Source organism: Ranitomeya variabilis, chromosome 1, assembly GCF_051348905.1.
Source record: "Ranitomeya variabilis isolate aRanVar5 chromosome 1, aRanVar5.hap1, whole genome shotgun sequence".
Taxonomy (NCBI): Eukaryota; Metazoa; Chordata; class Amphibia; order Anura; family Dendrobatidae; genus Ranitomeya; species Ranitomeya variabilis.
Window position 1 is genome coordinate 957,881,722 of NC_135232.1, and position 24,518 is coordinate 957,906,239.

The following is a 24,518-nucleotide window of genomic DNA, read 5'->3' on the forward strand; positions in this document are numbered from 1 at the left end:
ATCCATGATGGCATAGTGTGTTACTAACAGTAATGTTTGAGGCTGTGGTCCCAGCTCTCTTCAGGTTATCCCGTCTAGTTTTGCGCTGATTTCTGACCTTTCTGAGAATCATTATTACCTCATGAGGCGAGATCTTGCATGGAGCACCAGACTGAGGAAGATTGACAGTCATCTTGTGTTTCTTTCATTTTCTAATAATTGTGACAACAGTTTTTGCCTTCCCATTAAGCTGCTTGCCTATTTGATGTAACCCATCCCAGCCTTGTGCAGGTCTACAATTTTATCAATGGTGTCCTTAGTCAGCTGTTTGGTCTTGGCCATAATGGAAAGGTTGGAGTGTGATTGATTGAGTGTGTGGACAGGTGTCTTTTACACAGATAACAAGGTCAAACAGGTGCAATTAATACAAGTAAGAAGTGCAGAGTAGGAGGGCCTCTTAAAGAAAAATTAACAGGTCTGTGAGAGCCAGAATTCTTTCTGATTGGTAGGTGATCAATTACTTATTTCATGCAATAAAATGTAATCTAATTATTTAAAAATCATACAATGTGATTTTATGTTTTTTTATTTTTAGATTCTGTCTCTCACAGTTGAGGTGTACCTACGATAAAAATTACAGACCTCTCAATTCTTTGTAGGTGGGAAAACTTGCAAAACCGACAGTGTATTAAATACATGCTGCATGCTGCGATTGTCTCGGACCGAGGAAACTCTCGGCTCACTCGCACCCATATAAGCCTATGGGTGCGAGTGAGACAGCACACACCACTCGGATATCATCCGAGTGATGTGCGTTATTAGAGGACCTCAGCAACGGAGGAGATGGAGAAATTTATTTCTCCGCCTCCTCGGCAGCTGTACTCTGATCCTCCCTGTGCGAGAGAATCGGAGCACAGACGCATGACACTCGGCTCCTGCTCTGCTGCAAGCAGGAGCCTAGTGCCATTAGCTTATCACATCCGATGATCTCGCATTGGATGCAATACGCCAGTGTGACGCTGGCCTAATTGTAGTTAACCATAAGGGGGTAGTGAAAGACAGAATGGACTTTCTGGGTATCCAGGTTATAAAAACAGCAGCTACATGCTGGAAAACTGGGACCTTGTAATAAAGAGTGTCATAATATAGTCATATTTAGCATATTTGCAGCTGACATTTCTGCATGAAAATCTATGTGACATGGATGTTTCAGCAGCATGTTCATGGATTTCAGCCCGATTCAGAATTTTTGCAGCAAACTTAAAACGCTGCTTCACAATTTTTATTTCATTACTTTAAAGGGGTTGTCCACAACTAGGACAACCCCTTCTTAAACTAAATGTTTGGCCCCAATAAAATAATAACGCTTATACGCACCTCCCGAGCCGGCTCTGTTCCAGCGGTGTTGGCACTTGAGGTTCGGGGGTTGTGATGCGATGTTGTGACACGTGATGCCCGGCGCCCAATCAGTGTTGGTGCTACTGTCTCAGCCTTCAGACAAACTGAACATGAAGAGGAAGTCTGGGTTGAGCTGCAGCCCTGGCTTCCTCTTCATGTTCAGTTCGTACAAAGGTGGAGACATTAACGCCAGAAATGAGCACAGAAAGTGAAAAAAGGCTGAAAAAGTTACCTGTTATTAGTAAAAAATAATTTTATGTACAGCGTATGTAATTATTCAGGAGGACCTTTTTCACTTCTGTTTAAAAGTACAAGTTAATCTAAGATTGGTAAGATTGTTTCCTATATTATGCTTATGTATAAAACTGCAGGGTTATTTTAGGGATATATACTTCTCATGTACCCTTATATTACATCTGTGAGTTTTCCAATACCAGGAAATTAGCACAGTAGGAAGGTAGGAAAGACTTACTGGTCCTTATGAAGAGCCCCAGAAATCACAATGACACATGCTTACTCAAATAATCTAAATTTTGGTGTGGTATGGGAGATCTGGAAATTCTTTCTACCAGTTAAATCATCAATACTGAGGGAACAAACATTTGACTAAAGATAACCTTTTAAAGTGATGGTGTTAAAGGGGTTTTACACTTTTAGAAGCGTAGATTCCAAAATTCTGTTGTACCATAACAAAATCAGACAATACTCACTCTCCCCGGTCCAGCAATGCATTTCGTAGTTCTATTCCTAGTGTTTTGGCCTCAGAAGTGATATCATGGCGATAGCTCATATTACCACTGTAGCCAATCACTGAACTCAGTGGCTCAGCTGAAAAAGCCAGGAAGAAGTGTGGCCAACAAATTAATCGTAATTTATGCCAAAAAAGCAGTGTCAATTAAGTTTATAAATTTAAACATACTAAAGGTAATTAAAACTTATATATTCCCTCTACAGATTCTATCACAGGAAATGGTCAAAAATCCAGCAACTTATTGTGAAAAGCTTCTGGAGGGTTCTCCAAAACGATAGACCAAAGTTAGACAACTTGAAGGCAATGAAACCAGATGTGGATGTAAACTTCTGAGCCACTGAGAAATAAAATAATGAAATAAATAAAAACTGAACTAAATCATTATCTCTATGCGGACATTTCACATTCTTCAAATATCACATTATCAATATCAAATGTCATATTCTCATTGTAAATCTATGGAGCTTCGTTTCAATTTTCATAGACTTACATTGGAAAAGGAACACAGTGTGACCTGGCAGAGCTAAAGAAAAGTCACATGGACCAGAAGGAGACTGGAGCACCAACAACTAGGGAGGATGGCGATCGATAAGTATTTTAACACACTTAGACTAGATCACATACATAATTAGCAGAATTTAGGGCAGAAAAATGACAGACTTGTAATTTGTGTCAACTTCACTTTCACGCTACTGCCCAGTTAACCAAGACCAGCAAGGAGCACCGGAGCGGTAGTGCTACAGCAACCCCTGAAAGTATGTTAAGAAGTGCAGGTAATTGTAATGGTGCATAATGCATGAATTCAAAACACAAATCTTATAACCATAAGTGAGGCCAGAAGCGACATTCACACTCAAATGCTATGACCTCATGTTATTTTTGTAAGAGAATCCAGCCACAACTGACTGACGCAGTTCTCAGTCCCATCGATGGCACATCATGGTTGCGACCTGAACGACACATCTGGAATGATCCTGAAGAACTGAACATGCTGTGAGAAACTGTAATGACTGCCAAATGGAAATCATGATTGCTAGTACACAAGATGAGTTGTCCATTGGTGGAATATATTTTGTGGCCCTAATATTAGAAGATATGCAGTGTAATGTACCTGAGAAACGTTCCTTCCGTAGCCTCGCAGAGGTCAAAACTTGCATGTGGACAAAAAATCTATGATGGACATTTTTAGATATTTTAGACAAAATACTATTCTCATTTTGCTACAATATAGAACTGACATTGTTCTCCTTCCTCAGCTTTTCACCAACATTTTTATTTACAGTGGCTTCTGTTAATCATAAACCCCTTTCTTGGCAAGTCATCTACCAAGAAGTTATTAAACTCTCCAGCACCAGAGCACTGTGTCTTCAAACTAAGTAGTTTTCTGTCAATCAAGTCACACACGTTCTTTTCAGTTTTCTCTTCAATACCTTGGAGTTTTAGATTAACTATTCTTTTTTACATTTTTATTCCGAAGAACACTGTTATAACAAGGTTCCTGGTGGTGAAATGTGTTCTGTGTTCTACTTATGTACTCACTTTAACATTTTCTAAAATAATCTGATAGGTTTGAGACTGACATTGTGTTGAATTATTCGATTTTCCCGACTACTTTCTAGTTATCAGTGTTTTTTATTATTTACAATACAAAGATTGGGGGTGGAATGGGAAGAAGAGAAAGAACAGTTATAGATAATGAATAGAGATAGAAAAACATATCTAAAGTGCGTGTATGCAGAAGCCTCACCTACAAGGTGGAAGAACTAGAATTAACATCGTCATCATTGGTGGGACTGATTGCAGAACGCACTGACTCCACCCACAAATTACGTCATGACGCTACACAGGTCAGCATCAGGATATAATCCTTCATTGCACGCAGTGTAAGGGGCAATTAAAAGGCCACAGCTGGCAAAACTTGGCCGCCAGCTCGAGCACTGCAGTTTCCGGGAATTTGCCGAGGAGCCGCAAAATGAACATCAGACAATTTTTCCAGCTCACTAGAAACTTTTAAGGAGCATCTGGAAAGGGAATGTGGCATAAGGGTATTTGTAAAGTACACCAAATTTACTAATGGGTGTTCTGTTTTTGGTGAGGACCATTCACCAAATTTTTCATGTTGAGCTCTACACTGATGTAATAGTGGTTGCGGAGCAGAATAAAACATTTTCTTTTATGCCACCTCTCCATTACAAATATATTGCAGTCAAAGTACTTGACTCCTAGTAAGATAATTTTCCCTAGGTCCAAGTGAATTTTTTTAGATAGTTTTCACTGGGACGGGGGGTCTTCTTTTCCCTGTATGACATTGCCCAATCATAAGCTGCACTCAAAGGAAAAAATAACGAGCTCCTGCCATAGCTTAGAGCAGGTTACTTGGTGTGTGAGATGTAACAATATACGGTAGTCCTGATCACCTGGTCTAACCTCCTGTATGAATAATGTTGGGGGAGGGGAAGTGCAGCTGAGTTTAGTTGCATTATTACAAGCCCTTCTTTCAGTTCTCCTCCTTTCATAGCACTGTCACCTGACTATCTATAATCACACTTATGTCTGCTATGCTCAACTTGTAATTGTTCTGCAATGAGTTATGAGCTGTGACAATAGCTCTTGTGTAAGATGTAATTACCCTGTTTTCATCTCACTGCGGAGCAATTACAAGTTGAGCACAACAGACATATCTATGATTTCTGACACATCTTCAGACAGAGCAGTGTGGAGGAGGGGCAATACAGCAGAGCTAACAGTGTTATGAAAGAAGGAGAGTTGATAGTAGGTTTTGTAATGTGGCACAGATCAACTCAGCTGCATTACCCCTTCCTTACACTAACCCATGCAGGAGGTTAGACCAGGAGATCATTGCTATATTATTACATCTTGCACACAGAGAAACAGTCAAGGGTGTGTCAGATGAATCAGACAGTCGCTCTGCATCTGGCTGCAGAAGGTCTCTGTGTTTGGCATTGCAGACACCTCCTTCTTAATCCTTCTGACTTTTGTACACAGTGGCAACCTCCCTCTGGCTCTAAGTGACACACCTGGACCTGGGTGTTTACAGACTCCCAGTCTGCTTTAGGGAGTCGCCAGTGATATTCACATTTTCCCTTGTGAAGGCTTGGGGCAATAGCAGTCGGCCAACTTCCTTCCCCTTGTCTTCCCACACTGTGCGTGACAGAAACCTGTTATAAGCTATGATGAGGGTGTGTTCTTTCCTTTGAGTGATGCTGTCTTTATAGGATTGGGCAACATTATACATGGAGAAGAAGTGCACACCCCCAGTGGAAACTATGTAATAACACCCAAATGGACTTAAAAATAACCTGTCAGCACAATTTTGTAATGTAAATTAACAACATTGCTGTAATCATGCTGTAATACTGATTACATTGGTACCTTTGGTGAAGAAATCCACTTTGCTGTTCTTCGCTAATCATCATTTGAAGTTTTCTGCTAATTAGATTTCTGTGGCCGGAAAAAACGGAGTCTTCTCCTCCTTTGTGATTCCCCGGCCCCTCCACCTTTGTCCGGTCTCTGAATGACAGGTCACCGCTGAGATTTCAAACAGAGGAGGCAGGTCATTCACAGACCGGAGGATGGCGGAGTGGCTGGGGAATCACAGACAGGAGGGAAGAAGAGGGACTGGGTATCACAGACAGGGAAGAGAAGTCTCAGGATACAGTCAGGCCCCTGTGCCCCGAGATCTACATAGCAGAAAACTTCAAATGGTGATTAAAGAACACCAAAGCGTATTTATTCACCAAAGGTATCAGTACTACACCGCCATTACAGCCATGTCTTTACTTTACATTACAAAATTGTGCTGACAGGTTTCTTAAATGTAAATTAACTTGTTAGGGGGTTAATACTGTGATTGATAATATCTCCAAAATAGAGATGCAAAAATAAAACAAACAAAAAAAATCTCATGTTTTATTACTCTCTGTGGCTACTAATTTCATCATGTATCCAGTTCAACATGAAAATTTGGTGAAAGGTCCTGTATTAAAAGTGGTCTAACATGAAGATACCGATTAGATGGCGCAAACCTAGTCTAGATACTCTAAAAGATGCATCAAAGTTATGATAGAGGCTTACTTGAGTAGTGCACTCATTGTGTAGTGAGCAATAACTGTACCAGCTCATTGCACGCCTCCATGACTGTAAGAAAGTGGCTGCAGGAAGAATAAAACTACAATTTCTCCCTGGTAACTATTGCAGTAAGTTAGCCAGACATGATTTAAATGCTATTTATATGCAGATTACCAATATGACTGCAAATAAACAGCGCTTGTGCAGGTAACAGGATCCCTTTAAGAAGAGATGTTGAAAAGAGGAAGGCAAGCCATAATTCTATTCATATTTCCTTAAAGGGAATCTGTCACCACAGTTGACCTATCTAAACCATTAATATGGGTATACAGGTTATGGACTACTGAGGAGAGTGATGCCTGTATGTCTCATATTAGATGCCTTGTTGTGGATATATAATCTTTCATCACTTTATATAAATGACCTCTTCCAGGCTCTGGGGAGGATGCTGCCTGGAGATAACTCTGTCTCCAGAGCTTATTTTACATGAAGGGGGAGTTACCAGTGTGATGTGTAATGGCCGCTCTCTGTGCTCCTGATCTCACTGCAGAGCTGTGTGTGATTATACCTGACACATCTGCAGGTTCCTTTCAGCTTCAGCTTTCATTTCACAGGGAGACAGGACTGTAATATTGTTGCAATACAGCAGAGCTCAAGAGCTGCAAAAATTTGTTTTCAAGAAGACAAAGTTAATTTATCCTTTTCTGTGTTAGTTCCTTTTCTCACACTGGTAACTCCCCCTTCATGTAAAACAAGTTCTGGAGGCAGAGTTATCTCCCAGGCAGTGTCCTCCCCATAGCCTGGAAGAGGTCACTTATATAAGGTGATACACTACAAGGCATCTGATATGAGACAAACAGTGATCACTCCCCTCAGCATTCTCTAACCTGTATGCCCATATCGATAGTTGAGATAAGTCAACTGTGGTGACAGATTCCCTTTAAATGATTTCCACTTTTTAGGCTGCAACTGTTTAGATGCCATTTTTAGATTTGCATAACTATTGAAAATCATAAACCATGCAACCTGTGCACTATAAAAACTAGATGTATAAAAATATATCTCAAATTAGTTGTCAATATAAAAACACTTACTCGAATTGCAATCTGAGGATTTCCAGATGAAATATGAACTAATCCCAAGCGATATGCTGATTCACCTTCCATTTTTTTATCGCACCCTGTAAGAAAAAGAAGAGAACTTAGAAGGATGAGATATTTCATAAAGGGATTGTTTCGCGACAACAACTTTCGGTCCATTTACCCTGTTAGGGCATATAGATATCATAGAGGACACTCATCATGCTGGTAAGAGAGAGAGATGTTCCAGTGGTCGAGTTAAGGAACTACAAAAGCAGCCATTTATTTGACTGGTCAGCATACATAATAAAAGTTCCTTCATTAATAGATACATTAAAAGCTTGGTTGCAGGGTGACGCGGGTAGTGCTGTGGACGACGGCCTTTTCGTGTTGCGCCAACGCTGCAGCGCATCCTGCAATTTCTCATGCAGTGGCCACTGCAGGTAAAATAAAGAGGTGGACACAGCTTCCTCCTATGATAACTGCTTACTGCTAGGTATGAGAAAAGCAGGTTATTTTAATATAGGTTAGTAAATAGAAGAAAAACACTCACAGAGCTATCACATAGGTGCTTAAAAACATAAATGATCAGCAGAATGACAGCACCATTGCTGTGAGCACCTTCTTGCTTGAGGCATAGCTATGGGTCTAGCCCAAGGTCAAAAGACCTCTGAGTGGGCCCCTAAATGAGTACTGGTTGTTTACAATTGCAGAGGCGCACTTTAATTACAGTAACTTTAAACCCCTCATAGGGTGTCACAGCAGATAACTATTGTGGTAGATCGGCTCACAAAGGTAAACACAGGAATACCGTCTCTATAAGAACTTCCTTTGGTTTATTATAGGAAACATAAACCACGTGAAGTAAAACAAACACAGCACCCATGGAAAACAGGAAAGCAAAACAAAATAGTAGCTCAAATACAATATTTCTGAGAGCAGGGTTCCTCCCGCTCATCATTAGCAGAGCACGCGTGGTTCAGGTTGGTTCCAGCACAACCACTTCTCTAGAGTGTTCCTCTCCAAACACTGAACATCCTACTGCCTCTGGAAACCAGCTACTTAAGCCCTAGATCACACCCTGGGGTGGAGATAAGGTGGACAACCTCCCACCTGCTCTATGGTTGTCCACAAAAACCCAGCCCATTATACAAATTAGCTATTAACCCCTCACAGCACTTAATGTGCTGGTGGAAAAATCTCCGGGATTTACATCACTGATGCCATTAAGCGTAGGGACACATATCTCCCCTCCAGCACTTTACCAGTGACTGTCACACTGTGCATTCCCAACTGAGCAACAGTATATGCTGCTGTGTAACTATATGGGTAGGGTCACATGAGTGTATAAAAATCGTTCATCCGTGTGCAGTCTGTATACAATCCATGCTTTTTATAGCAGCAGCCATTAATCATTTACAAGACCTTTTACTATTTTCTATATTACAGAATTGCAATGTATCAGTAAAAATTGGATGCTGTACTGCAACTCCATATGGCGTCTGATTTTTTTCACGCATATATTCTTGAATGGGTGAATCTCATCCTACTTACAGAAGAAACTAGTGCATGCTGCATTTTATTCACACGCAGATTCGATCAGTGAAAACAAATTGCTCATCTGCACTGCCCAATTGAATAACATTGGTCTGAGTGCTGTCTGATTTTTTCATGGACAGCACTCAGATCGACAATATGGTCGTGTGTATGAGCCCTATCACTGATAGTCCATGAGCCAAGAACCAAATTTGACGATATCGGTACCAAGCGGAGTGACTAATTCTCTTTGGTATTTTTAGGTAGATGCATGTCTGTAGTTTATTTTTTGATATGATAGCCCTTACATATACGTAGCTTATTAACCCCTTCAGCCCTAGGCCTATTTGTACCCAAGTGCCTAAGCCAATCTGACCTGTGCCACTTCATGGGCTAATAACTTTGGAACGCTTTCACCTATCCAAGCCATTCTGAGATTGTTTTCTCGTGACATATTGTACTTCACGTCAGTGCTAAATGGGAGTCAATATATTTTACCTTTCTATATGAAAAAATGCTAAATATTCGGAAATTTTGGAAAAATCGGCAATTTTTTAACTTTGAAATTCTCTGCTTTTTACAAAAATACTGATACCCCCCATAATAGTTATTAATTTACACTCCCCACATGTTTACTTCATATTGGCATCATTTTGAAAATGAAACCTTATTGTTTTACGACGTAATAGGGCTTATAGTTTTATGCGCAATTTTTCACATTTACAGCAAAACCCACTTTTCAAAGGACCAAGTCACTTCTGAAGTCACTTTAAGGGGCTTACATAACAGAAACCACCCATAAATTACCCCATTTTGCAAACTACACCCCTCAAGCTGTTCAAAACTCATTTTTAAAAACTGTTAACCCTTTAGGTGTTCCACAGGAATTTTAGCATGAGCCAAGAACCAAATATGACGATATCGGTACCACCCGGAGTGACTAGATGTAGTATTTGTAACAAAATTTAATCCAAGTTATGTAAATACACACTGAACATGTCATGTGCATATATATATATATATATATATATATATATATATATATATATATATATATATATATATATATATGTTACTCCATAATATCTTCAACATCGGACTCTGAATCTGACTGTTGTTCTACTGGCTCGTCTTCAGTACCCTTGTTCTGGCATGTCTGTAATCTGCACATGTCTGTGCACTTCAGGCCATTGCTGAGGCAAGTACACTGAGGAAGTTCACATGACCGCACACACTTGCAGGACAGTAGCTGTATAATAGCTTCTGGTGCTGGTGCCCCTTGCATCCACTTGACAACAAGCTTTCCGTCGTTATCTATCATCCAACCGCAGTCTGTTGGGTTTGCAACCCATGGCTGGCTCTGCAGACTTCTCCTCCAGATCGCAGCCTGGTAGTTTGCACGCAGTGCATGCATGAAAAGGCAGTCCTGGCAAGGAGGGAGTTGACTTGACTCTACCACTCCACGTCTGGCACAGAACAGCTGATAACGGAGCCTGTTTACCTCAGTTGTTTGGGTAGTTGGCAGGTACATGTGGCAGGTGATTTCCTGTAACTTCTCAAAAAGTTCGGTAGACACTTCCCATGAACGACCAACTTCCTGAAAGGCATCCTGGTATGTCTTGTTCATCTTCAACTGCTTGAGTGTCGTCATCTTCCCACGGCCAGCGAATGCACTGACGGTGTCACAGCCTGTAAATGCATGCATACCAATCAATGAATCACATACGCTGCCTCCCAATGTTCGGCTCAGAGTGGTGATATCCAGGAATCTTGTCCGGTTCTGTGTCATGATCTCTGCAGGCAGAGATCATAGCAAGCCTATAGAGGGACAAGCTCTCGGAAGATGGAACTATACTGACCATGAACTAAGCCTGCCGCGCAACTAGAAATAGCCAGGTAGCATTTCCTATTTATAGCTAGATGCCCAGCTCTGGCCTAAGACCTAAATAGCTAGCAGAGGGAAATATAAGACCTGGCTCACCTCTAGAGAAATATTCCAAAGAAGACAGTAGCCCCCCACATATAATGACGGTGAGTTCAGATGAAACAACAAACGCAGCAGGAAAATAGTCTTAGCAAATTTGAGGTCCGCTTACTAGATAGCAGAAGACAGATAGTATACTTTCATGGTCAGCAGAAAAATACTAACAAAACACCATCCAGAGATTACCTTAAACTCTGGCATTAACTCATAACGCCAGAGTAGCAATCCCTGATCGACGAGAGCTTTCCAGACACAGTAACAAAACTTCAGCTGCGAACTGGAACAAATAGGCAAAACAAAACATGGACAAAAGTCCAACTTATCAGTAGTTGTCTAGAAGCAGGAACAAGCACTGAGAGGCATCAGATAACATTGTTGACCGGCAAGAAACCACCAGAGAAATGAGCTTAAATAGCGACACCCACTACTGATGGAATCAGGTGAAACAGGAAAGAGGATGACAAGTCCAATTCCACAAGCGGCCACCGGGGGAGCCCAGAATCCAAATTCACAACAGTACCCCCCCCTCAAGGAGGGGGCACCGAACCCTCACCAGATCCACCAGGGCGACCAGGATGAGCCCTATGGAAGGCACGAACAAGATCAGAAGCATGAACATCAGATGCATTGACCCAAGAATTATCCTCCTGGCCGTAACCCTTCCAGTTGACCAGATACTGGAGTTTCCGTCTGGAAACACGAGAGTCCAAAATTTTCTCCACAACGTACTCCAACTCACCCTCAACCAACACCGGAGCAGGAGGCTCAAGAGAAGGTACAACAGGTACCTCATACCTGCGCAATAACGACCGATGAAAAACGTTATGAATGGAAAAGGACGCAGGGAGGTCCAAACGGAAAGAAACAGGATTAAGAATCTCCAATATTCTATAAGGGCCGATGAACCGAGGTTTAAACTTAGGAGAAGAGACCCTCATAGGGACAAAACGAGAAGACAACCACACTAAATCTCCAACACAAAGCCGAGAACCAACACGACGATGACGGTTGGCAAAACGCTGAGTCTTCTCCTGTGACAACTTCAAATTGTCCATAACCTGCCCCCAGATGTGATGCAATCTCTCCACCACCGCATCCACTCCAGGACAATCCGAGGATTCCACCTGACCGGAGGAAAATCGAGGGTGAAACCCCGAATTACAGAAAAACGGGGACACCAAGGTGGAAGAACTGGCCCGATTATTGAGGGCGAACTCTGCCAATGGCAAAAAAGCAACCCAATCATCCTGGTCAGCAGAGACAAAACACCTCAGATATGTCTCAAGGGTCTGATTAGTCCGCTCGGTCTGGCCATTAGTCTGAGGGTGAAAAGCAGATGAAAAAGACAAATCTATGCCCATCCTAGCACAGAATGCCCGCCAAAATCTAGACACAAATTGGGTACCTCTGTCAGAAACAATATTCTCAGGAATACCGTGCAATCGGACAACATTCTGAAAAAACAGAGGAACCAACTCAGAAGAAGAAGGCAACTTGGGCAGAGGAACCAAATGGACCATTTTAGAGAAACGGTCACAGACCACCCAGATGACAGACATCTTCTGGGAAACAGGCAGATCTGAAATAAAATCCATCGAGATGTGTGTCCAAGGCCTCTTAGGAATAGGCAAGGGCAACAGCAGTCCGCTAGCCCGAGAACTACAAGACTTGGCCCGAGCACAAACGTCACATGACTGCACAAAGACTCGCACATCTCGTGACAGAGAAGGCCACCAGAAGGATCTTGCCACCAAATCCCTGGTACCAAAAATTCCGGGATGACCTGCCAATGCAGAAGAATGTACCTCAGAGATGACTCTGCTGGTCCAATCATCCGGAACAAACAGTCTATCAGGCGGACAACGATCCGGTCTATCCGCCTGAAACTCTTGCAAGGACCGCCGCAGATCAGGAGAAACGGCCGACAAAATTACTCCCTCCCTAAGGATACCTGTGGGTTCAGAATTACCAGGAGAGTCCGGGTCAAAACTCCTAGAAAGGGCATCTGCCTTAACATTCTTAGAACCCGGTAGGTATGACACCACAAAATTAAAGCGAGAAAAAAATAAAGACCAGCGCGCCTGTCTAGGATTCAGGCGTCTGGCAGTCTCAAGATAAATCAAATTTTTGTGGTCAGTCAATACCACCACCTGATGCCTAGCCCCCTCGAGCCAATGGCGCCACTCCTCAAACGCCCACTTCATGGCCAAAAGCTCCCGATTCCCAACATCATAATTCCGCTCTGCGGGCGAAAATTTGCGAGAAAAGAAGGCACAAGGCCTAATGACGGAGCAGTCGGAACCTCTCTGCGACAACACTGCCCCAGCTCCGATCTCCGAAGCGTCAACCTCAACCTGAAAAGGCAGATTCACATCAGGCTGACGCAACACAGGGGCAGAGGCAAAACGGCGCTTAAGCTCCTGAAAGGCCTCTACAGCATGAGGGGACCAATTAGCAACATCAGCGCCTTGTCTGGTCAAATCAGTCAGTGGTTTAACGACATCCGAAAAACCAGCAATAAATCGGCGGTAAAAGTTGGCAAAGCCCAAAAATCTCTGAAGACCCTTAAGAGAGGAGGGCTGAGTCCAGTCACAAATAGCTTGCACCTTGACGGGATCCATCTCAATGGAAGAGGGAGAAAAAATATACCCCAAAAAGGAAATTTTCTGGACCCCAAAAACGCACTTAGACCCCTTCACACATAAAGAATTAGACCGCAGAACCTGAAAAACTCTCCTGACCTGCTGGACATGAGAGTCCCAGTCATCAGAAAAAATCAGAATATCATCCAGATATATTATCATAAATTTATCCAGAAAATCGCGGAAAATATCATGCATAAAAGACTGGAAAACTGAAGGGGCATTAGAAAGACCAAAAGGCATGACCAAATACTCAAAGTGGCCCTCGGGCGTATTAAATGCGGTCTTCCACTCATCCCCCTGCCTGATCCGCACCAAATTATACGCCCCACGAAGATCAATTTTAGAGAACCACTTAGCACCCTCTATACGAGCAAACAAATCAGTAAGCAATGGCAATGGGTATTGATACTTAACAGTGATCTTATTCAGAAGCCGATAATCAATACATGGTCTCAAAGAGCCGTCTTTTTTTGAGACAAAGAAAAACCCAGCTCCCAAGGGAGAAGAAGATGGACGAATATGTCCCTTTTCCAAAGACTCCTTTATATATTCCCGCATAGCAGCATGTTCCGGCACAGACAAATTAAACAAACGACCCTTTGGATATTTACAACCCGGTATCAAATCTATGGCACAATCGCACTCACGGTGCGGAGGTAACGACCCAAGCTTGGGTTCGTCAAAGACGTCTTGATAATCAGAGAGGAACTCAGGGACTTCAGAGGGAATGGACGACGAAATAGAAACCCAAGGTACGTCCCCATGAATACCCTTACATCCCCAGCTCAACACAGACATAGCTCTCCAGTCCAAGACTGGGTTGTGAGACTGCAACCATGGCAATCCCAGTACCAAATCGTCATGTAAATTATACAGCACCAGGAAACGAATAATCTCCTGGTGATCCGGATTGATACGCATGGTTACTTGTGTCCAGTATTGTGGTTTATTATTAGCCAATGGGGTGGAGTCAATCCCCTTCAGAGGAATAAGAGTCTCCAAAGGCTCTAAATCAAAACCACAACGATTGGCAAAGGACCAATCCATAAGACTCAGAGCGGCGCCAGAGTCAACATAGGCGTCCGTGGCAATGGATGACAAAGAGCAAATCAGGGTTACAGACAAAATAAACTTAGACTGAATGGTGCCAATGGAAACAGACTTATCAAGCTTCTTTGTACGCCTAGAGCATGCCGATATAACATGAGTAGAATCCCCACAATAGAAACACAATCCATTCTTCCGTCTAAAATTCTGTCGCTCACTCCTGGACAGAATTCTATCACACTGCATACTTTCTGGCGTCTTTTCCATAGACACCGCCAGATGGTGCATCGGTTTGCGCTCCCGCAGACGCCTATCAATCTGAATAGCCATTGTCATGGACTCATTCAGACCTGCAGGCAAAGGGAACCCCACCATAACATCCTTAACGGCATCAGAGAGACCTTCTCTGAAAGTTGCCGCCAAGGCGCACTCATTCCACTGAGTAAGCACAGACCATTTACGGAATTTTTGGCAGAAAACTTCAGCTTCGTCTTGCCCCTGAGATAGTGCCATCAAAGTTTTTTCTGCCTGAAGTTCCAAATGAGGTTCCTCATAAAGCAAGCCCAAGGCCAGAAAAAACGCATCCACATCGCGTAACGCAGGATCCCCTGCTGGCAATGAGAAGGCCCAATCTTGAGGGTCACCCCTGAGCAAGGAAATCACAATCCTAACCTGCTGAGCAGGGTCTCCAGCTGAACGAGACTTCAGGGACAAATAAAGCTTACAATTATTTCGGAAATTCTGGAAGCTAGCTCTATTCCCTGTGAAGAACTCCGGCAAAGGAATTCCCGGCTCAGATACCGGAGCATGTACTACAAAATCTTGTAAATTTTGTACTTTCGTGATGAGATTATTCAAACCCGCAGTTACACTCTGGAGATCCATTATTGTCAGGTGCACACAGAGCATACAGAGATTAGGAGGAGAGAGAGAAAAAAGACTGCAGCAAGGCAGACTGGAGGAAAAAAAAAAAAAAAAATTCCAGCAGACTTCTTATAACTCTCCTTTCTCAACCTGGGTCTTTAACACTTTAGTGGGCCGGTCAAACTGTCATGATCTCTGCAGGCAGAGATCATAGCAAGCCTATAGAGGGACAAGCTCTCGGAAGATGGAACTATACTGACCATGAACTAAGCCTGCCGCGCAACTAGAAATAGCCAGGTAGCATTTCCTATTTATAGCTAGATGCCCAGCTCTGGCCTAAGACCTAAATAGCTAGCAGAGGGAAATATAAGACCTGGCTCACCTCTAGAGAAATATTCCAAAGAAGACAGTAGCCCCCCACATATAATGACGGTGAGTTCAGATGAAACAACAAACGCAGCAGGAAAATAGTCTTAGCAAATTTGAGGTCCGCTTACTAGATAGCAGAAGACAGATAGTATACTTTCATGGTCAGCAGAAAAATACTAACAAAACACCATCCAGAGATTACCTTAAACTCTGGCATTAACTCATAACGCCAGAGTAGCAATCCCTGATCGACGAGAGCTTTCCAGACACAGTAACAAAACTTCAGCTGCGAACTGGAACAAATAGGCAAAACAAAACATGGACAAAAGTCCAACTTATCAGTAGTTGTCTAGAAGCAGGAACAAGCACTGAGAGGCATCAGATAACATTGTTGACCGGCAAGAAACCACCAGAGAAATGAGCTTAAATAGCGACACCCACTACTGATGGAATCAGGTGAAACAGGAAAGAGGATGACAAGTCCAATTCCACAAGCGGCCACCGGGGGAGCCCAGAATCCAAATTCACAACAGTTCTGTGTACCGCATTTCTGGAACAGGTGGGATGGGATTTTGTGGCACATGCCCAGACACAGGACCATGACATCAGTATCCTCCGAAGTGATGATGACCGACTTGTAACCAGATTCTGCTGCATGAAGAGCATGGAGAAGGAGGCGTGTGTCTGCTTCTTCTTGATTTGACTTAAGGTCAGCAGCCTCTTCCCACTGTTCTTTGGTGATCTTAAAGCAGAGCTGCTCACATGTGACATACAGCTCCTTCTCCTCAAGCTTCTCCCTGTGGTGTTTCGCCTTCCATTCTTCTACCAGAAACTTTATGAGACTTGCCTTGTTGGAGGAACTACTTAGAAGCTTTTTCCACTGCTGGATGTTGTGCCCATGTTGAATGTTCTTGAAATGGATCCCTGTGCCTTCATATCTGTTGACTCTTTCTGTATCTTTGATGGATGTCTCCTTGTAGACGTCAAAGACAATATCAATGCGCTTGCTCTTAGCACCCTCATGGATAGCGCGACTCATTGCTGTGCCTGCTAGCTGGCCAAATGTTGCATTGTTTCCCTTCAGTTTCTGAACCAGGCTCATCCCATCAATGATGGTTGCAGAGGGCTCGGGGATCACTTCTGCAGGACGAGCATTCCTCTCCAACTCCCTTGCGAGGGCAGCCTTGTTGGTCTTGCGGATAGACCCATCACCATTGGCAAGTGCCCATGGCAATGGACCCAGGGGATGAGTCAAGACATCACTCATTTGTAGCTTTCTGTTCTCAGCTACAAGTATCATCTGGCCAAATAGGTTTCTGTCAGCCTTCAAAATTACCTCCTTGCCAAGACCTTGTCTGCGTGTCTTCATTTGGATGTTAGAGAACGTTTTAAGTTTGTTCTTCGTCATCTTGTCATGAAACAATGTAGTTGGCTTATCGGTACCCAAACGCTCATCCTTGAATGTTTGATATGCATCCTCTCCTATACTGTATGCCCCTTGAAGGTCTTTGGCTACATCTGGTGGTGCTACAGTCGCTGTTGACAAACTGATAAGTTCACCATTATGCTCTTTGTTGAAGGGGTTCACCCAACCTGTCTCCAGCAGTTGAACGAAAGATTGGACATCGGCTTCATCTCTTCTAATCCTAGACACCTGTAGGTCTGAATGGCTGAAGTCAGTATATTGTTGGCCTACCAGGGCCCTCAGCTGCCTCAAGTACATACTGCGGTACTCTGATGTCAGGTAGAACCTGGAAACAGCTCCAACTTTGAGGCTGAAGCCTTTTGTGCCCCCTGGTGTCTGGGTGTCTTTGTTGATTGTCTCTTCAATGGTCTGGTCCACAGGAATTCGTCCAAAAGGATTCTTGCTACCGATCTGGACCGAAAAGCCACCTTGCATGAAGTATTCATGGACCTCTGGGTGTTCTATGGGCAGCCGAGACATTGTGGCATAGTAATAGGTTAGGTATCGGGCATAGTTGACCTTGTCATAGGCAAAACACCATGGTATCATCTGTCGGATTGCTCCTAGGTGAAGCATCCAGTTGCCTTCTCTTGAAGCTCGAACCAGGGCCAGCATGGTCTCGACCATGTCCAAGTATGACATCCAGAATGCTGAGAGTTGTTCATTTCTGAGGGTCTCAAGATAAACTTGAAAGAGCTTCAGGGTAAGTGTGCAAGATTCATTATCCAAGAGCTTTTCGAAGGATCCCTGCGACACACTGATGCGAAAGTTTGTGATGTTCTTCAGTGTTTCATCCAGATGGTGAAGGTCCCTTGCATGGTTTTCTTCTAGCCATGGAAGGAAGTTTTTCCATGCAAGCAGAGGGAGATAGGAGCTCTGCAGAGAAGACCGGAGAGTCCTGTTCAGCACAGAACGTGTATGTGTCAGTGTGTGTGCGTGTGTTGGGGCACCTCAGGGTGTCTTCAAATGTGACATAGCCCCCTAGATTTCTTCCAGTAAAATTTGCACTCCAAAAGTCATTTGGCGCTCCTTCCCTTCCGAGGCCTGCCGTTCCCCAATACTGCAGTGTACGACAACATATCGGGTGTTGTTGTGTTCGGGAGAGATTGGTGAACAAATAGTGGGGTGCATTTTTTGCTGGTACACCTCTTAAAAATAAAAAAATGAGCCTAAAATGACACCTTCATGTAAAAAATGCACTTTTTCCATTTTCTCAACCAAGTGTTTCCAACTACTGTGAAACACTGGTTGGGTCAAAGTGGTCACTATACCCCCTAAAAGATTCCTTGGGGGTGTAGTTTCCAAAATAGGGTCACTTTTTGGGGTTTCCACTGTGGGTGTACCTCAGGCAGCCTTCAAATGTGACATGGCCCCCTAGATTTCTTCCAGTGAATCCGCCACCCAAAAACCACATAGCGCTCCTTCCGTGTTGAGCTGTGCTGTGTGCCCATACTTTAGTTTACGAGTACATGTGGGGTGTTTCTATAAACTGCAGAATTAGGGTAACCAAGTTTGGGTTTGCCGTTAACCCTTGCTAGGTTGCAGGTAAAATTGGATTACAATGTAATATCTGGAAAAAAAATGAAATTTTGAAATTTCGCCTTCATTCTGCTAAAATTCCTGTGGAACACCTAAAGGGTTAACAGTTTTTAAAAATGAGTTTTGAACAGCTTGAGGGGTGTAGTTTGCAAAATGGGGTAATTTATGGGTGGTTTCTGTTATGTAAGCCCCTTAAAGTGACTTCAGAAGTGACTTGGTCCTTTGAAAAGTGGGTTTTGCTGTAAATGTGAAAAATTGCGCATAAAACTATAAGCCCTATTACGTCGTAAAACAATAAGGTTTCATTTTCAAAATGATGCCAATATGAAGTAAACATGTGGGGAGTGTAAATTAATAACTATTATGGGGGGTATCAGTATTTTTGTAAAAAGCAGAGAATTTCAAAGTTAAAAAATTGCCGATTTTTCCAAAATTTCCGAATATTTAGCATTTTTTTATATAGAAAGGTAAAATATATTGACTCCCATTTAGCACTGACGTGAAGTACAATATGTCACGAGAAAACAATCTCAGAATGGCTTGGATAGGTGAAAGCGTTCCAAAGTTATTAGCCCATGAAGTGGCACAGGTCAGATTGGCTTAGGCACTTGGGTACAAATAGGCCTAGGGCTGAAGGGGTTAATAAGCTACGTATATGTAAGGGCTATCATATCAAAAAATAAACTACAGACATGCATCTACCTAAAAATACCAAAGAAAATTAGTCACTCCGGGTGGTACCGATATCTGGCCCGGCTCATGGACTATGAATGGGTTTCTCATCTTCTTCGGCAACAGCGCACCACTTCCCTGCCTTCCTGCTTGTTGGTCATGGGCTCTTGCCTAAAAAGAATAAAAATAGAACCCGGCACTCATCTTAGTGTAAAGATTGTTGGTGGTTTTATTCTATCTCAAACAGTAGCATTACAAAACGTTTCGGTCCATACAAAAGACCTTCGTCAGTTGCATACTGAGGGTTGTGATACAAATACTATGGCCAACCACAGGATAGCATTATGGTGAATGCCAAGAGGCTATGTTGTAGTCAGATATACTAGGTAACAGGAGGGTGGATGCAGTCTTAGTTGTAGCTGCTGACATCCGTGCTATGATTTTTTTTTTTTTGCCATGAACGCAGTACAGTTTTTGCTGCAACTTTTGAAAATTGCTGCAAAAACTGCAAGAAGCCATATTGTGTGAATGCAACCTTACTGAGCATATTTTCCTGTGTCATGTAAGCAGCATTTACAAGCAGTGATACTGCATACTAGGGCTGTGTAAAACAGTTCCAAGAATTATTTTTTTTTTGGTGCCATTTGATGCCTGGCTGCAAAATTCTTATTTTATTCATTTGCAAATTAGTCTGCAAGTGCCAGCAGTGCTGGAGGGGGGGAAACAAAGAGGAGCTGAGGACTGCATGTACACAGATATGACTAACAGTGCAATTGCAAGACTAATTTCAACAAGAGTAAAAGAAGAAATTGAAGGAGCATCAAATAAAAAAAAAAAAGGATCATTGCAAAGGATTTACACCTTTCACAGGCATAGCCTCTAGTACCTCTGCTTGCTTAAGACAAATCTTAATAATGACAGATTTCATTTAATAAGTCACTGACTATATAGAACGCAGCAGTGAAATTATCACCGGCTGCTGCGCTTTACATATTTAAAGAAGACCTTTCATCAATTTTTTCATGTTGAACTGGAAACATGATGTAATAGTGGCTGCAGGAAGCTACCTGTTTATCACATAACCAAGAAGGATTTTTATCCACTGGATGTAAACAACATAGGTTCTACTGAACGACTGCAAGTAAAGATCCTGAAAACATGAGAAATTTATACCCAAAGTGAATGTTATCTATATATAAGAGGCATCGTGATTACTCGCTAATCCCGCCCTCTGCACAGTAGCTCCGCCCCCCACCACATCACCAGACACAATCCCGCCCCCCCACCACATTACCACACACAATCCCGCCCCCACCACATTACCACACATAATCCCACCCCCCACCACATTACCACACATAATCTCGACCCCACACCCCATTACCACACACAATCCCGCCCCCACCACATCACTACACATAATCACGCCCCCCACCACATCACCATGCATAATCCCGCCCCACCACATTATCACACATAATCCCGCCCCCACCACATCACCACGCATAATCCCGCCCCCCCACCACATTACCACACATAATCCCACCCCCCACCACATTACCACACAATCTCGGCCCCCACCCCATTACCACACACAATCCCGCCCCCACCACATCTCTACGCATAATCACGCCCCCCACCAAATCACAACGCATAATCCCGCCCCACCACATTATCACACATAATCCCGCCCCCCACCACATCACCACACATAATCCCGCCTCCCCACCACATTACCACACATAATCCCACCCCCACCACATCACCACACATAATCGGCACCACATCACCACACACAATCCCGCCCGCATCACCACAGGTAATTCGGCACCCCCACCACATTACCACACACAATCCCATCCCCACCACATTACCACACATAATCTCGAGCCCACCCCATTACCACACACAATCCCGCCCCCACCACATCACTACGCATAATCACGCCCCCCACCACATCACCACGCATTATCCCGCCCCACCACATTATCACACATAATCCCGCCCCCCACCACATCACCACGCATAATCCCGCCCCCGCACCACATTACCACACATAATCCCGCCCCCCACCACATTACCACACATAATCCCGCAACCCACTACATCACCACACATAATCCCACCCACCCACCACATCACCACACATAATCCCGTCCCCACCACATCATCACACATAGTCCCGCCCCCCACTACATCACCACACATAATCCCGCCCACCCACCACATCACCACATAATCCTGCCCCCCCACCACATTACCACACATAATCCCGCCCCCCACCACATCACCACACATAATCCCGCCCCCCAACACAGCACCACACATCCCACCCCCCCACCCCATCACCACACATAATCCCGCCCCCCCACCACATCACCACACATAATCTCGCCCCCCACATTACCACAGATAATCCCGCCCCCCCACCACATCACCACTCATAATCCCGCCCCCACATCACCACACATAATCCTGCCCCCCACCACATCTCCACACATAATCCCACCCCCCCACCACATCACCACACAAAATCCCGCCCCCCAAAAACATGACCACATAATCCCGCCCCCCACATCACTACATATAATACCGCCCCCCTACCACATCACCACACATAATCCCGCCCCCCACCACATCACCACACATAATCCCGCCCCCCACCACATCACCACACATAATCCCGCACCCCCACCACATTACCACAGATAATCCCGCCCCCCACCACATTACCACACAAAATCCCACTCCCCACCACATTACCACACACAATCCCGCCCCCCACAACATTACCACAGATAATCCCACCCCCACCACATTACTACACATAATCCTGCCCCCCCACCACATCACCACATAATCCCGCCCCCCACCACATCACACATATACCCGCCACCCACCACATCACCACACATAATCCCGCACCCCCACATTATTACAGATAATCCCGCCCCCCACCACATTACTACACATAATCCCACTCCCCACCACATTACCACACATAATCCCGCCCCCCACAACATTACCACAGATAATCCCGCCCCCACCACATTACCACACATAATACCGCCCCCCCACCACATTACCACAGATAATCCCGCCCCCCACCACATTACCACATAATACCGCCCCCACCACATTACCACACATAATCCCGCCCCCCACCACATTACCACACATAATCCCACCCCTCCACCACATTACCACACATAATCCCATCCCCACCACATTACCACACATAATCCCGCCCCCACCACATCACCACACATAATTTCGCCCCCCACCACATTACCACACATAATCCCGCCACCCCACCACATTACGATACATAATCCCGCCCCCCACATCACCACACGAGGCTCCGTCCCCACTCATTACCACACGAGGCTCCGTCTCCACACATTAACACACAAGACTCCGTCCCTCCACATTACCACACGAAGCTTCGTCCCCACACATTACGATACATAATCCCGCCCCCCACATCACCACACGAGGCTCCGACCCCACTCATTACCACATGAGGCTCCGTCCCCACACATTAACACACAAGACTCCGTCCCTCCACATTACCACACGAAGCTTCGTCCCCACACATTACCACACGAGGCTCTGTCCCCACACATTACCACACGAGGCTCCGTCCCCCCACATTCCCACACTAGGCTCCGTCCTCACACATTACCACATGAGGCTCCGTCCCCACACATTACCACATGAGGCTCCGTCCCCACACATTACCACACGAGGCTCCGCCCCCCCCACATTACCACACGCAGCACTTCCTTTCTATGTAATTCAACCACTTCAGCCAAGGTAAACGTACATTTAATTGCATCTGCATTCTCCCAAACAAAATGAGCCAAGAAGAGTCGCCAGGTCCATCTCACAGGCCGCAGGAAAATCCAGACAAGATGCAGTAGCTGATGGACAACAACAATATCGACTAAATCGTAGGATTGGTTATTAGTATTATTCAGATTTTTAATGATTATTATTGTTATTAACTTCATTTTAAGTTAATTTACCACCTGCGTAAGCGCTATTGAATGTCGTCATTATTTACTTTAGTTTAATCACCAGCAGCGTTAATTAGATAGCAATGAGCGTGCCGAGCGTTAGCTGTCTGGAAACAGCTAGTTATGTTAATATCAATCAATATTCCTTCTCTGCTAAATGACTTTTGTAAAAAACTGATTTTTGATTGTCACAATCCATATTTAAAAACTATTTTAGTCCACTGGACACTGAAAATAGGGAACATACTATTTAGAATTAGAAGTGGCGACTTTTCAGCTTATGAAGTGTATATTGTAGTTATCCTATTATGAATATAAGTTAGGACTGCACTAAATAGCTGGAGAAAGATAATGGGGATCACGCCATTCATTTTAGATTTTGAATACAGAACCATAAAGTATGCTCATGACACTTCCCCATATGAGTAAATGGCTCATTCTAAAGCATACATGTCAAACCGCAAGCGATTATATTTGTCTTGCGACACCAGCACCGCACACCCACCTCCGACTGCGCACTTTCAACCATATGAGCATTATGGATGCCAATACAGTTGAAAGCAATGATGGAAGAGGAAAATTGTCCTGTCCCTCAACCCATCATTCTCCCTCGGTGTTTGACGTCTTAGCGAAGTGGGCGCGATGACGTTACTATTTCGCGCCTACTGTGCCGAGCAGTGAATAGATTTAGAGCACTTGCTGGCGAGACTGGAGTGTGTGTGTGGGGGGGACGTGAAGAGGTGAGTATTTTTTGTTAATGCGTGACATATGATACTGTATGGAAGACTATGTGGGGCCCATTATACTGTATGAAGGACTATGTGGGGCCCATTATACTGTATGCATGACTATGTGGAGCCCATTATACTTTATGGAGGACTATGTGGGGTGCATTATATTGCATGAAGGGCTGTGTTTGATGACATTGGAGGGAGGAGGTTTGATGGGGGGTACAGTTGCGTCATCATACCGTGTGTGGAGGGTACTGTGGAGGAAGTCATTGTGTGGGTATCATACTGTGTTGCGGTCAACATATTTTGCTGGGGGAGTTGAGGGGAGGTACAGTAAGGTCATCATACTGT

At 44.0% G+C, this 24,518-nt stretch overlaps 1 protein-coding gene across 5 annotated transcripts in view; it reads right to left on the reverse strand.

Annotated features, from left to right (window-relative positions):
* TTC29 (tetratricopeptide repeat domain 29) overlaps positions 1-24,518 on the reverse strand; it is a 349,015-nt gene that overhangs the window by 217,491 nt on the left and 107,006 nt on the right. For all 5 annotated transcript variants that reach the window (XM_077279296.1, XM_077279292.1, XM_077279295.1 and 2 more), the window contains exon 7: positions 7,312-7,397. In XM_077279296.1, the coding sequence (XP_077135411.1) occupies positions 7,312-7,397 (86 nt within the window). The remainder of the gene's footprint in view (positions 1-7,311; positions 7,398-24,518) is intronic.